The sequence below is a fragment of the Podarcis bocagei genome (genome assembly GCF_964188305.1).
Source record: "Podarcis bocagei genome assembly, chromosome: 5".
Lineage (NCBI taxonomy): Eukaryota > Metazoa > Chordata > Lepidosauria > Squamata > Lacertidae > Podarcis > Podarcis bocagei.
Window position 1 is genome coordinate 21,965,035 of NC_138129.1, and position 14,965 is coordinate 21,979,999.

The 14,965-nt window shown below is 47.1% G+C and overlaps 1 protein-coding gene across 1 annotated transcript in view; it reads left to right on the plus strand.

The window, feature by feature from the left end:
• Positions 1-14,965, plus strand: part of PREX1 (phosphatidylinositol-3,4,5-trisphosphate dependent Rac exchange factor 1) — a 245,342-nt gene that overhangs the window by 187,639 nt on the left and 42,738 nt on the right. The window contains exon 17 of the mRNA XM_081195969.1: positions 1,892-1,984. Within this exon, the coding sequence (XP_081052095.1) occupies positions 1,892-1,984 (93 nt within the window). The remainder of the gene's footprint in view (positions 1-1,891; positions 1,985-14,965) is intronic.

A 14,965-nucleotide genomic window follows, 5' to 3' on the forward strand; every position in this document is an offset into this window, starting at 1 on the left:
AGGTTAAGAGCGACACCTTAAAAAATATACAGAAATACATTGGGAGCCTTTTCCATATGAAAACATGCAGTTTGCCTCATTTTGAATAAATGGAAGTTTCCAGGTAGTTTTCAAGAGCAGCCTCACATGGGGCTGGGCAGGCAGGGAAGGGGGATTTGGTTGGAAGTTGAAACATACATAAATGAGAAATGTTGAGACTAGAGAGGATAGTGAACTTCTTCCTAGTCAAGCTTGGAAGTGGAATTTGGAGACTGAAGCATACCTCAAAATCAAAAAGAGTTTTAAAAGCGCCAAAATTTTCCTTCTGCTCAAATTTTTGATTTGAGCTTGTGGAGAATCCCACTGCCATCTCCACCACCCTCCCGCATCTCTCAAAGTTCACATTTCCTTCCATCCCCAAACACAAAATTACCCTTCCTTTCACTCAGATTCAGAAAAGAGCAGAGAACATTATCCCACTCCTTTGTCTTCTTCGTCTGTCCCTGTTACCTCATCATACTTCCCAATACCCTGATGAGGTTCAAGGGTTTAAAGGAGGTTCTTGCCCATAGTAACTCTGTCACCCTATTAGCAACAGTGATTGGTTGACAGGGAGGAAGAGAAAGAGAGAAAGCCTCTCCCTGCTATTGTATCCATGAACCTTCACTATTGCCCCCCACTTGGACACTGAAGAGGGGCAGAGTGGGACAACATGTTTATGAGAAGTTTTCCTGACTGTTTGCTTTTTGTGTGTGTGATCTGGCAAACCAAATGTAACCTGCTGGGTTTTTGAGCATCCTGTTTGTTTTTCCAGGCTCAGGCAGGTGAGACACAATACATGGCTGGTGGGCTGCATTGGGTTTAGCAGTCACATTGGCTTACAAGTCAAAAGACTGAAGGCCAGAGCTAAATGGGGCAGGACCATTATTCATGTGTGCACCCTGCTCACATGTGAAGTCTGTGCACATCTCTCTCTGTGTGTGTTAACTGTAAAAAGATTGTGGGGGAGTGCGATGCTAACCATTCTCCCTCCTGGGCCTTAGGCTCTCTGTGGTTAATTGCTCCAGATGCAATTCTCCATTCTGTGATCTAATGCTGGAAATGAGCCAGGATTGGAGGAAAGTGCTTGAGGCAATGGACTTAGGAGAGACAAGTGGCGGAAGGGCAAAAAAGTTCTACATCTTTCTCCTTTGTGCTGCTTTTGCTATTATAATAAGACCTATTCACATCCATGTTTCAGTGAAGCACCTATCTGCCACTGTTGTATCGGTTTGATCCTCAATCCTGGGTGCCCATAGATTAATCCTGCATTTCAATACATGCTGTGTTGCAAGAACGACTGTGTTAGGTCTCGTGTGTGTGTGTATTCATGTTAAGGATCAGGAAGAAAGAAGACACTAACTCAGTTCACATGTCACATTAAACCATAGTTTAAAAATAACAATGGTTGAATGTAAACATTCAGTGTGATGGTGCTACTGAAGTGTTCTTGCTGTGTTCCTACCCCACTACTGCATCACTGGGAAACAGACGAGAGTTTAGTTTGTCATGACATCCAAACATAGATTCGTGGTTTGTTTGCTTTCTCCAAACCAACCACAAGTGGTCCAAGGTCTGTTCTTGGCTTACTGATTATGGTTTGTTTTGAGGAAACAAACCATGAGACCCTGTTTAGATATCACGACAAGCCAGCAGAAGTGGAGTGCAATGAGAACTTTACAGTAGCATGGGGCCACAAGCTGTGTGTTCACGCTGAACCATGGTTTGTTTTAAACAATGGTTTAATGTGACATGCAAACCATGCCATTGAAACAGCAACCAACAATTACACAACTGAGGACCAAACTCATTGGTTGGTGAAACAGCTCACAGGTTTGTCAAAGTTATTTTTTCCTCTCTCCTCCTTTCCAAGGTTTTGCCAGAAGAGGATGACTATGGCTTCGACATAGAAGACAAGAACAAAGCCATTGTGGTGAAGTCTGTTCGTCGAGGGTCACACGCAGAGGTGAAACCTCCTGACATTTGTAAACATTTGCCTTTTCTGCATTAGGAGGTGCTTTGAAGTGCCCCAAAAATAACATACAGGAGGTTATTTCATTTTAGTAGCATCTAGAAGGCCACTGAGGATCTTCTGTGATTCCTGTTGCAGGAAACTGCTTTTGTGCATTGCTAGGTATTTAGTTCCTTTATATGGCATTCTTTCAGAGTAATTTAATTAAGTGATAAGGCAACAGGCTCCCCTCTGGCCCAGAGCGGCATACTGTGTTGCAAGACATGAAGCTAGCCACAGGGAAGCTGTTTTCAGATCAGCATCAAACAACAAGCATCTGCACATGGCTTTTTTCCTCCTGCAGAGCTAATAACTTGGGATGGGAGTAGGGAATTTAGGTCCAGAGAACAGCATAGGATGAAATGGTTAAGCATCCCCTATCCAGGACCAAATTAACAGCCCTTCATAGCTGCTTTGAAGTGAAAAACAACAGCAACAGGAGATTCTGGTCACCAATCTCCCATGGCACAGCTTGTTGATTCCTCAAGGCAAAAGCATTTATGTCAACTGGAAATTAGTATCATCTGTATAATAGCACTAGTTTTATCTGCCTTTAACACAAGACTTCACACCAGTGATCTAGACAATAAATTAAGGAAAGCCCAACACACTGGGCCATGTTGAGAAAGTGAGAGAGCAAAAGTGCAACACAACTTATGGGGTAGTACATTTTGGTCAATAAAGCTTGTAATTTCCCCGCTTTCAAAATCTCACCAGCAGTGGCTGCAGGAATAGATTGGTGGTTTGAATGACACCTCTAAGATAGAGCCATGTGTGTGAGCATCTGTGTGATAGTGATTTTTTTGCTAGGATGCACATTTATAACAAACATGTGCAGATAATGTGGTCTTTTAAACACTGCCACCACAGTCACCAAGCAGGAGGACTATGTGCACATTGCCAAAGCACGGTGGTCTGGATTATGGAAATGAATGGGAAGAGGAGAGCTAAAACCTTCAAAGCCAGCCATGCTATCAATCTATAGTTTCCCAGGATGTTCACAATAAAGGATGCGTACTTACTGTCAAGAGTGGATTCATAAAAGTTGGGCAGATTGATCCAGACAATATATGGCTCCTTAACTCAAGAACAGCATTGTCTGCCTTTGCCACCCACATAGTGCATTGGTCTGATGTATTAAGGGGAAAAATGTACATAAGCCACCAATTGTTCCCCTATTATGTGAACACATAGAATCATAGAATCATAGAGTTGGAAGAGACCACAAGGGCCATCGAGTCCAACCCCCTGCCAAGCAGGAAAACACATTTAGAGGACAAATTTCATAAACACATTTAGAGGACAAATTTCATAAACCCACTCTTGTAATTTTGCTGGTAGGTGTTCCCTGTTTGCAAAAGTCACCATTCATTGGGCAGATATACAAGTCTACAAAGTGCATTATATATTGGAGGTAGTCACACAGTGTAAATTGTGATGGTTGCATATATGCTCAGGAACAATTCAAAGATATTTCTAATTCTGCATGCATGCAGCACTCTCTCTTTTGGGCAAATGTTCCTGTTTTGCAGAAAGTTGCTAAATTTGCATTCCTTGTTTGAAACTCAGTATCCGAGGCTTGGCAGATTCTGAATATTTTGGGACATAAATATTACAGTATATGCAGTATATATGTACAGTATATACAGGTTCAGAATCATAGGTGTGCTAGAGATCACAAGAGAGGGGAGAAATAGGCAAATTAAGCAAAAGTGGAACACTGGAGCCATTTGCAAATACTAGCTCTATGGTTTCAAATGCACACTACAGAATTTATTTATTTTATTTTTATTTTTGTAATTACCAGTACTGACTACATTTAAATGTTACACTAGGCTGTGATTTAGCAGAATACAAGCCTCTTGGTAAGCCACTGCCTAACAGATAATCCCTTCGTCATTTCCTTGGAAAGCTGCCCATAGAATATTTCAGTGTTGGGGTGGGGAGGGAAATCTCTCTGTGTTTTGAGACTATAGAAGCACACAATTTGCAAAGGAATCTTTGTCTTGACCTTTGAAGAAAAACTTGCTTTGACCATTTGCCCTTCCTTAAGATACTGCTTTAAATATGAACCCAGTCCAAATCCTGGTGAACAGGAGAGCCGTCGGCTCAATTCGCGAAGATTTGAAACCTAGCAGTAATGCCTTTTATTGCATTCTTTGGCTCTTTAATTGCTTTTTGATACTACAAAGCTATCCGGCATATGGTTCCAGGCCAGCGCAGCAGCTGCAGACCATTTGGAAAACCCTCTGGTGGCCTGATGCTCTCCAGGGAAGGGAGGGGTGGGGAGAACAGGGTGCCCAATAGAAATACGTTTTTGGCTCTCTCTCTCCCCCCCCCCCCCGGCAGTCTTTATAGTCAGTACTGAGCTAGATGAACCAATAGTAATAGTCTGAATGTGGTAGCACCCACATTCTTATTGCTGAGCTTTTAGATTTCATTTCATTTCACTTTTAATTTGTATACCACCTTCCTATATTACTATACACGATGATGGTTTACAGCAGGCATAGGCAAACTCGGCCTTCCAGATGTTTTGGGACTACAATTCCCATCATCCTTGACCACTTGTCCTGTTAGCTAGGGATCATGGGAGTTGTAGTCCCAAAACATGTGGAGGGCCGAGTTTGCCTATGCCTGGTTTACAGGCTGAAGACACAACAAAACAGACAGCAAAGATCACACACCTTATAAAAATCTGATCCAATACAAAAAAGTGAAGCTAAAAGCATAACTTTAAAATAAACCACATAAACAAAATAAAGCAATATCCAGTAATCCATTAGAATATACAGTGGTACCTCGGGTTAAGTACTTAATTTGTTCCGGAGGTCCGTTTTTAACCTGAAACAGTTCTTAACCTGAAGCACCACTTTAGCTAATGGTGCCTCCCGCTGCCATGCGATTTCTGTTCTCATGCTGAAGCAAAGTCCTTAACCTGAAGCACTATTTTTGGGTTAGTGGAGTCTGTAACCTGAAGTGTATGTAACCTGAAGCGTATGTAACCCGAGGTACCATTGTAATAGTAAACAAGGAAAGCATTATGAGCCGATTGAGTAATTCGCCTTTAATGCTGGAGTGGCTAGCCTTCTTTGGTCCGCAGGCCAGATTCACCACTGGCCAACCCTCCAGGGGTCACCTGCCAGCATTTGGTGTGGCCAAAGACATCCCATGCTCTCTCACACCAACATGCATGGAATACGCAAAGGGTGCGCATGTACGTGCTTTTGAACTGCTAGGTTAGCAGGAGCTGGGACTGAGCAATGGGAGCTCACCCCGTCGTGGAGATTCGAACCGCTGACCTTCTGATCAGCAAGCCCTAGGCTCTGTGGTTTAGACCACAGCGCCACACGCATCCTAATAGATAGGGTAAAGGTAAAGGTAAAGGTACCCCTGCCCGTACGGGCCAGTCTTGCCAGACTCTAGGGTTGTGCGCTCATCTCACTCTATAGGCCGGGAGCCAGCGCTGTCCGCAGACACTTCCGGGTCATGTGGCCAGCGTGACAAGCTGCATCTGGCGAGCCAGCGCAGCACACGGAACGCTGTTTACCTTCCCGCTGGTAAGCGGTCCCTATTTATCTACTTGCACCCGGGGGTGCTTTCGAACTGCTAGGTTGGCAGGTGCTGGGACCGAACGATGGGAGCGCACCCCGCCGCGGGGATTCGAACCGCCGACCATGCGATCGGCAAGTCCTAGGCGCTGAGGTTTTACCCACAGCGCCACCCGCGTCCCAATAGATAGGGTAGCCCGCCCTAAACTAAAACTCAGCACCCAGGCAATCTGTATGCTGTGCCATAAGAAGTTCTGTGACCTGTGCAAATTATCCCAACTGTGCAAATCAGAATCACTTAGCATTTATCTTACTTTCTCTGAAATGGTTCCCCCTTCCCTTTATTCTTCATAATTCTGGTTTTGTTGGCAAAGGGGATGGGCAGGCACTGGAACCCCAGTTTTGGCCAAGGATATTTTATTCAGTATTATTCTGGCTTTTGAAAGTTCATCAGGCATTGCTGCACATTTTCAAGCATGTTTTTACAGCCTCAAGAACTAGAAATTATTTTATTGTTTTTAAACGAAAGCTGGCATTCTTTACCTAGTACCACATTCTGCCATTTTTCTGCAATCCCTTGGCAAACAAATTAAACACACATTCAAAGGATCTCTTTACCGTTTGCTATGTCACTCTGATTCTTCCTAATCATGCCAGGAATATTCTTCCATAATATTTTTAAGCAATGGAAGAGTGAATATGTAAAATGTTATTTCACAATGATGAGGGCTTTTCAGGAAATATCTCAGAAGTTGATTGCAAAAAGTGTTTACAGACTTTTTGAATGAAATCCATGCAGATTTTACACTCGTGACATTCTGTTTTGTGTTATTCCAAATGTACTTCTTCATGGAGCAAAAATGTGACATTGGAAGTGGCGCTCAGATTGATATCAGCCAACTCTTTGTTCTCATCTTCAGTTCTAAATTTCTTAGGAACAAATCGGCTTTTATACAAATACTATTTTCCTGAAAAAACATCTGGCCACTGTTAAAGGTCTACTATGATTTAATATATGTTCAGCTTCGTTAAGTTAGTTCTGGGTAACATCTACCCATTTCCCTTCTGAATCTGGAAGAATTCACATATTTGTACCGTAGGCACCCTATCTTCCCAGATTCTTTGACCTCTTGATCCATTGGCAACTAAAAGCTTCTAATCTGATGGAATGACTTCTCCTCTGCCACAAACTTCCTGTTTCTGTGCTTTTCTTCACTCCTTTAAGTTGAGGTGTTTGGTCTGACCAACCACCTACTTCAGGACCAGCCCTAACATTAGGCAAAGAGAGGCAGCTGTCTAGGGCAGCAGATGGTGAGGAATATGAAGTGATCAGGATACACAAGTAAATCTTAGTGGGTAAATACAGCCAAAAAAGAGGAGGAGGAGAGAAACCATGTATAAATCCATGGGATAGGCAAACTCCAGATGTTTTGGTACTACAACTCCCATCATCCCTGACCACTGATCCTGTTAGCTAGCGATGATGGAAGTTGTAGTCCCTAAACACCTGGAGGGCCGCGTTTGCCTATTTCTGGGATATACCATGCCTTCTAGCATGGTATATGGTCCTGTCTCGGTTCTTTGGGTTTGAGGAATTCATATGTTGAGTTGAGTCCTTTGGAAAGAAGAAGCAGGTGAGCAGTAGTGTAGATTATGTTTGGTCTACCTACCGATCTGGAACAAAATTCTTCTTTAAAGCCAATTCTGTGCTTAATCAGTAGTACTAGGAATATTGTCTGAGTTTGCGGCACTGGTGGGCAGCATTTGCTGCTCCACCTCAGGTAGAGCTAAATAATGTCGGGCAGACCCTGAGGATGGTCCCTCAGTGCAGGTGAGCTGGATAAGACCACCACATTTGGCCATTGACTGGTGAAAGCCACTGTGTGTCTATGACCCTGTGTTGTGTACTGAGTTGAATAGGATCCAAACTGCAGCAGTCTGTTTGGTCCTAGAACAATAGGATTCAGAATGCAGCAGTCTGATTGGTCCTAGAACAATGCAGCAGTATGATTGGTTGGCAGGAACCACCCAATCCTGCTCCAGATAGAAGTGAATCCACAACCTGATTGGCTTGCAGTAGAATTCCGGAATTAGCCAATCATGTGCAGCCCATTGTGTAAATAATGTATATAAAGCAGATACTGTGAGGGGACTTTCATTCATTCCTCCTCACCACTATGAGCTGAATAAAGAGCATGAAATCACTTTGCGACTCTGAGTATATTTCAGACCCCTTAATACAATTGTCCTGAGGTGAGATAGCCTAGCGCACTGTGCACTATTATCAGTTTGTCCGAGGGAGTGCTGGGCACTCTTCCTTATTCTTGGTGTGCACAATTTGGGAAATGAGTAGTAATAAGGTGCTGGTTGGATTGGATTATCCGCAGCACCAGTGACAGGTCTACATTGGCTATGACACATAATGAATTGAGCAGCTCTTACCTCCCTGGAGGTGGGTTTTGCCACCAGTTCCTGGCATGTACCACTGACCCATTTATCAGCCCTGTCCTGGTAGCGGGCCCCTTTGTGCCCCTTAATTAACCCTGCACAAGACATTCCCCCCAGCTAATTATCCACCTGCAGCCTTTCCTCCTAGGCATCTATTGCAGACTGATGATTTCATATGTGCTGGTCCATTGCTGAGTGATATCATGGTGACAGGTTCACCTGTCAGGATTTCTCAGTAGACTGGGGACCTTCTACTGCAGCAGCATGTGAAGTCTGGGTATCCACCTGTGTGTGCAGCTCCTTTGTTGTTGTTGTTTAGTTATGTCCGACTCTTCGTGACCCCATGGACCAGAGCACGCCAGGCACTCCTGTCTTCCACTGCCTCCCGCAGTTTGGTCAAACTCATGTTGGTTGCTTTGAAAACACTGTGCAACCATCTCGTCCTCTGTTGTCCCTTCTCCTTGTGCCCTCAATCTTTCCCAACATCAGGGTCTTTTCCAGAGAGTCTTCTCTTCTCAAAGTATTGGAGCCTCAGCTTCAGGATCTGTCCTTCCAGTGAGCACTCGGGGCTGATTTCCTCCAGAATGGAGAGGTTTGATCTTCTTGCAGCCCATGGGACTCTCAAGAGTCTCCTCCAGCACCATAATTCAAAAGCATCAATTCTTCGGCGATCAGCTCCTTTATCGGGGTGCATTAAGCATCCCATCTCCCCCCATTCTGCCTCCCAAAGGTTTTGAGAAAGAAGACCCAGAGATGCAGTATTGTCTCCCTGTGCTGCCGTTGCTTAGCAACACTAGCCTGCTCCCATCTGCATAACCAAAGTCAACAACAGGCAGGTTCTGCAGATGCAAGTGATTAATCTAAAAACTGGGACTTTGGCAGGCCTTGTGGTTATCTGGAAGCCCACAAAGAGCTTAACCAAAGCAATCCTTTTTCTTAATGCGCTAGCTTATTGTGTTGGACAGGCAGACACAATGGGTAAATGAAGTTCTCTTACATGGATCTGAATTGGAACTGTTCTGGACCATGCTTCAGGTGCCAGAGAAGATAATAACAGCATTTATGTAGCACTTAGTAGTTTTTACAGCAAACCAGTAACATAGGTATTATTATCCCTGGGTGTCTGCGGCCCATATAGAAATTCAAGAATGTGAGTGACTGCAATTCACAACTGAGCCTTTTAAGTATTCTACTTGTTCCATAGGCCATGCTGTATATATCTGATGCTTGTTGTTAAAACAGCACATAAAAATGTTTGCACATCTGTATTCATATGCACCACACATAAAGTGATGGGCATAGAGGCATAGGGCTCAATGTTCCATTATTTCCTGCATCTCTCACTCACAACTGGACCCTGCAGCTCATGTCATAGAATCATGGAATTGTAATGTTGGAAGGGACCCCAAGGGTCATCTAATCCATCCCCTGCAATGCAGGAATGTTGCGTCCTGATTCTTCCTTTGGAAAATAGGGGATATGTAAGAATTGGCCCCTTGCTGCTAATATATCCCTTTAACCCAAACTAATCAGTCACTTCCACAAGTTGACTGTGATTTTATTCTATACCAAAAAAGATTTTTTAATCAAAGCTCTCAATCAAGAAAACCTAAATTCAGACATATGATGCAAATCAGGAAATTTTGCCTGTTTTGTAAATTTTGCCTGAAGCAGTCTGCTACTTATGGAGCTACAGTATATAGGACATTGAATTCCTGACTGTCAACTTGTTAATCTTATTCTGTTTCTCTCATTTCAAGAGACATTACCCCCAAAAAATTTCAAGCCTAGAAATAGTCCCGTTTTCAATGATAACAAAAAGAGACAATCTAATTGTGCGCATTTTCTGAATTGCAAAATGCTTATTTTTCATTTGTCCATGGATCAAGGGCTGCCAATCATTTTTAGGACCATGATCACACTCACAAACCAGACAAACTGCAGCACAACTTATTCTATTGCCCACAACAGAATGCCTGTTTAATGTCTAATTTCAGTATGGGAAATGGGGGAGGGGACCCTGTGGGCATCAGATAAGGTCACGGTGGGAAAATGTGTGCCCATGGGCACCATGTTGGTGACCTCTGCTGTAGATTGCTTTAATTCTATTTGAAATCTATCTACATCCATGGTGGGGAACCTCAGACCTGGGAGCCAAATGCGGCCCTCTAGACATCTCTGTCTGGCCCTCACATCTGTCTTGGCCACCCTTCCCAATCCTCCATCCTCAAGTGCTCTTGCCTCTTGATTGACCAGATCAATATATAAGTGCAAGTGGGTAGAAACCTCTAACTTTGGCAAGAGTTACCCCTGTTACTTCACCCACTTCTGCCCCTGGCTCCACACCCCTTTGCCACGTGGGTTGAACAAGGTTCCCTACTCTCGCTGCATATGGTAGAATAATTCTGTGTTTATTGCAATGCTTCATCTCTGCATGTTTTAATTATGGAACTGATTTGTGATTGATACAACCACAACATATCAACACAGAGCAACAACAAAAGCATTCTTCCATTGGGAGGCATGTTTACTGCCATGCTTTGAAGGAACAATTGACAAGCAGATGTCTGATAATTCACTGAGCTGTATCCAAAAGCATTTTGGCCCTTGTCCAATCGATAGATAGCTCTTGCACAAAGCCAGCATCTCATTATCCAGATAACTGTGCTCACTTATAAAGAGTAGCAAAAGCAGAGGAAATACAGAAACCACTGTAGATCATTACTCACATTTGTTTAGGTTTTCTCTCACCCTTTGAAAGAACATTCAGTAATCCTGATTGATAAAAAAAGGTTCTGGTATACATTTATAGGCAGCACCCAACTTAATAAAATCATATTCTTATGGGTTAGGGTTCATGGGAACTGTAGCTCAGTGACATCTGGGGACCAGAGGTAAATAAAAAGCCAACCTTACTCTTGTGTGATCTTGTGTGATCTAGAACACACCCAGAATGAAACACCTGACATTCTCTATTAAGTAGTGGGTTGACATAGCAGCCGGCACAGCGATTTCTTCAAGTAGCTCTTTATTAAGACAAGCTGGAATAGAACTGACTGCGAACAGCTCAGCCGGCCTGTATTTATAGGCAGCCGGCTGTCAACATTGTAACCACAACAGCTCAGAGTTCCCACCTAAACTAACTGCCGCGGACCTGAGTGAAAACTATCTACAGACCTGAGTGAAAACTATATACAGTATCCCCCTGTTGGCCCAGGGTGAAACTACACTACATAACACCCCTCCCCACCGAGATAAGGCGTTAGTTACAATCGTAATGGTTTCCTTATATACAGCACTACGCGTAATGGTTCAATTAGGCACAAAAGCATATCGGTTACATTTCCCATACTTAGACCAACAGTGATACCTGTCCAACAACGTAGTCCTTTAAATGAGTTGGGCGCTTGGAAACTCTGCCAGACCGCCGGGGACTGGTAGCCAAGTCCGGAGGGCCACACAGTTCTCGCTGAGGCTGTGGTGCGACCCTAGGTGGCGTTGGAACCAACTCCCCTGGATCCGCTGCTGTGGGTGGAGCCTCCGCAAGTGGAGTGGTCTGAGTCTGTTCTGAGACGGCTTGGTTCGGCTCCACGCTGGCAGTTTGCGAGGGAGGTGTAGGTGGGGCCTCGCCATCTGTACGTGTCTCTTCTGGAGCCGCAAGCGCAGTTGGGGGCACCTCGGTAGTGTCTAAGTCGCCAACCCTGCGCCTAAGCTGGTCTATGTGCCGTCGCCACAGACGTCCGTCTTCGAGTGCCACCTGGTACGAGCGAGGTCCAGTGACTCCCACTACTGTGGCTGGCACCCAAGGAATGTCCCCCACATAGTTCCGGGCAAAGACCTGGTTTCCTGGGACAAATGACCGTGGTGCGTTGGCACAGCCTGGGGGTTCAGCCACGGCAAAGTCTGGGTGTAGCCGGTCGAGCGGTGACCTGAGGCGGCGGCCCATAAGCAGTTCAGCAGGACTCCTCCCTGTGGCCGCATGAGGAGTGATGTGCTGCACGAACAAGTATTCGGCGACCCGCTCATGCCAGTCTCCCCGGTCCAGGCGCGCCAGTGCCTCTTTTGTCGAGCGCACCATTCTTTCCGCTTGCCCGTTGCTGGATGGATGAAAAGGTGCCGTTAGGGCATGGCGGATGCCCAGTCCCAAAAGATACCGCTCAAACGTGCCTGACGTGAACTGCGGTCCGTTGTCAGAGACAAGGACATCAGGACACCCATGCGTTGCAAACAGGCCTCGCAGCACCCGGATGACAGCTTCGGTAGTGGTGGAGGGCATCAGGGCGACCTCCAGCCATTTGGAATAGGCGTCCACCACTACCATAAAGGTCCGGCCGTGAAAGGGGCCAGCCAGATCGATGTGCACCCTTGACCAGGGTGTCTTTGGCGTCTCCCAGGTGTGCCCCTTAGCTGCCGGTGGTGCAGGCCTCGACTCTTGGCACGCTTGACAGGCGGATACCCAGGCAGTGATGGCATCGTCCATATTAGGCCACCAGATGTAACACCGAGCCAACGCCTTCATTTTGACAATTCCCGGGTGGCCAACGTGCAGAGCCTCCAGGACGCGCTGACGGAGTCCCTGGGGAATCACGACGCGGTCTCCCCACAGCAGACAGCCGCGATGAGCTGAGAGTTCATGTTGTCTGGTTGCGAAGGGCTGGAACTCCGATGCAAAAGGCCCTTGTGGCCACCCCCTCCACACCCAGTTGAGCACCCGGCTGATGGTGCGATCCTGGGCAGACGCGGAGGCCACAGTGGCAGCCGATACAGGCGCTGCCGGAAGATCCTCAATCAGAAGGAGCGATGAAGCTGGAGCCGGGTCTTCCACAAATGCTGGAAGAGGGCAACGGCTGAGGGCGTCGGCATGGCCCATCGATTTCCCCGGGCGATGGATGAGCCGGTAGTGGTAGGCAGCCAGGAAAACAGTCCATCGCAGCATGCGTGGTGAGAGGACCGGTGGAGTTGGACGATCACCGGCGAGGAGGCCCAGGAGTGGCTTGTGGTCAGTGATGAGGTCAAAAGTCCTGCCATAGAGGTATTCATGGAACCTCTTCACTCCAGCCACAAGTGCCAATGCCTCCTTGTCGAGCTGGCTGTAATTCCGTTCCGTCGGAGATAGTGTCCTGGAAAAGTAGGCGAGCGGTGCTTCTCTTCCATCTGGGAAACGGTGACTAAGGACAGCACCGATGCCAAAAGGTGAGGCGTCGCAGGCAAGGACCAGCGGCCTGGATTCACTGTACTGTACCAGCACACTGTCTGAAGAAAGGAGAGCCTTGACCGCGTTGAAGGCCGCCGTCTCTCGATGACCCCAGGCCCAAGGCGTCTTAGTGCTAAGGAGTCGGTGAAGAGGCTCAGCCACTGTGGCTTTGTGGGGCAGGAACATGTTATAAAAGTTCAGCAGCCCCAGGAATGCCTGCAACTCCGTTTTGTCCTTTGGGGTGGGGGCCTGCTGGATAGCGCGGATCTTGGATGTGGTTGGATGAAGGCCGGAGGCATCGATAAGATAGCCCAGGAACTCTACCTGTGGAACGGCAATCAGGCACTTCTCCCTCTTTACCTTGAGCCCGGCCTCCTGGAACCTGGTCAGCACGGCACGGAGGCGCTCAAACAGCTGCTGGTGTGATTCTGCAGACACCAAGACGTCATCAAAATATGGTACCACGCCCGGAAGCCCTTGCAGGAGACGCTCCATAAGGCTTTGGAAGATGCCAGGAGCCACACTCACCCCGAACTGCAACCGGCGGCAACGGAATGCCCCCCGGTGGGTGACGATCGTCTGGGCTTCAGCAGTGGCATCATCGACTGGCAGTTGTTGATAGGCTTGGGCAAGGTCCAGCTTAGCGAAGACCTTACCCTCACCCAGGGAATGCAGCAGGTGTTGGACAACAGGAACCGGATAAGCGTGCTGCTGAAGTGCCTTGTTGATTGTGCACTTGTAGTCAGCGCAGATTCTCACCGACCCATCTGGCTTGACAGGCGTGACGATGGGGGTTTCCCACTTTGCGTGGTCAACGGGCTCCAAAACTCCTTGGGCGATCAGTTTGTCCAGTTGTTCGTCCACCTTAGCCTTGAGAGCAAAGGGAACCCGGCGTGGCTTAAGCTTGATGGGGGCGACTTGTGGATCAAGGCTAAAGGAGATGGGCGTACCAGTATATTGTCCCAAGGTGCCGTCAAAAACCTCGGCAAAGTCTTTGACCAGACCCTCAGTCTCTGCGTTAGAGATGCAGTTGATGCCGGTGACTTCCAGGCCGAGGGCATCAAACCAGTCTAGCCCTAGGAGGCTTGGCCGCTGACCTTCGACCACCACCAACCGGAGCAGGCCCGAAAAATCCTTGAAGGCGATCCGGAACCGGCCGACGCCTACCACGGGAATGTCGTTTCCCTGGTAGTCTCTCAGGTGTACGCGGTGAGAGTCGAGTTGCCTTTTGGATACTCTGGGTACCAGTCTCTTGATGGTGCTCCATGACACGACGGACAGGGCAGACCCGGTGTCGATCTCCATGTCACATGGAGCTCCTTCAATGAGTACCGTGACGTTCAGCTTGCGTCGCGTAGACGAGTCGGTTTGGCCAATCGTGGTTCCAGACGGGCAGCGGCAGTTGGTGAGAGCGAAACAACTTTCCTTGGCAGACTGGAGTGAAGACTTGAACTTGCGAGTCGATGAAGGGGGGGTGTCAGACGGAGCCGATCGGCAGACCTTAGCGATGTGGCCCCTTCTGGAACACCTCCTACAGATGGCGTCTCTGAATCGACACTTGGCACGGGAATGGTCGCCTCCGCAGCCAGCACATTCCGGTTGGCCCTTGGACTTCTGTTGGAGCTTCCTGCGCTCCCGCTTTGTCTGGTGCACATCATCGTCTTCACTGGAGGATGCCTCATCACTGCTGGCCTCTTCATGATGCACCGGAACTGGCCCCCTAGCAAGACGCGGGCTGCTGGA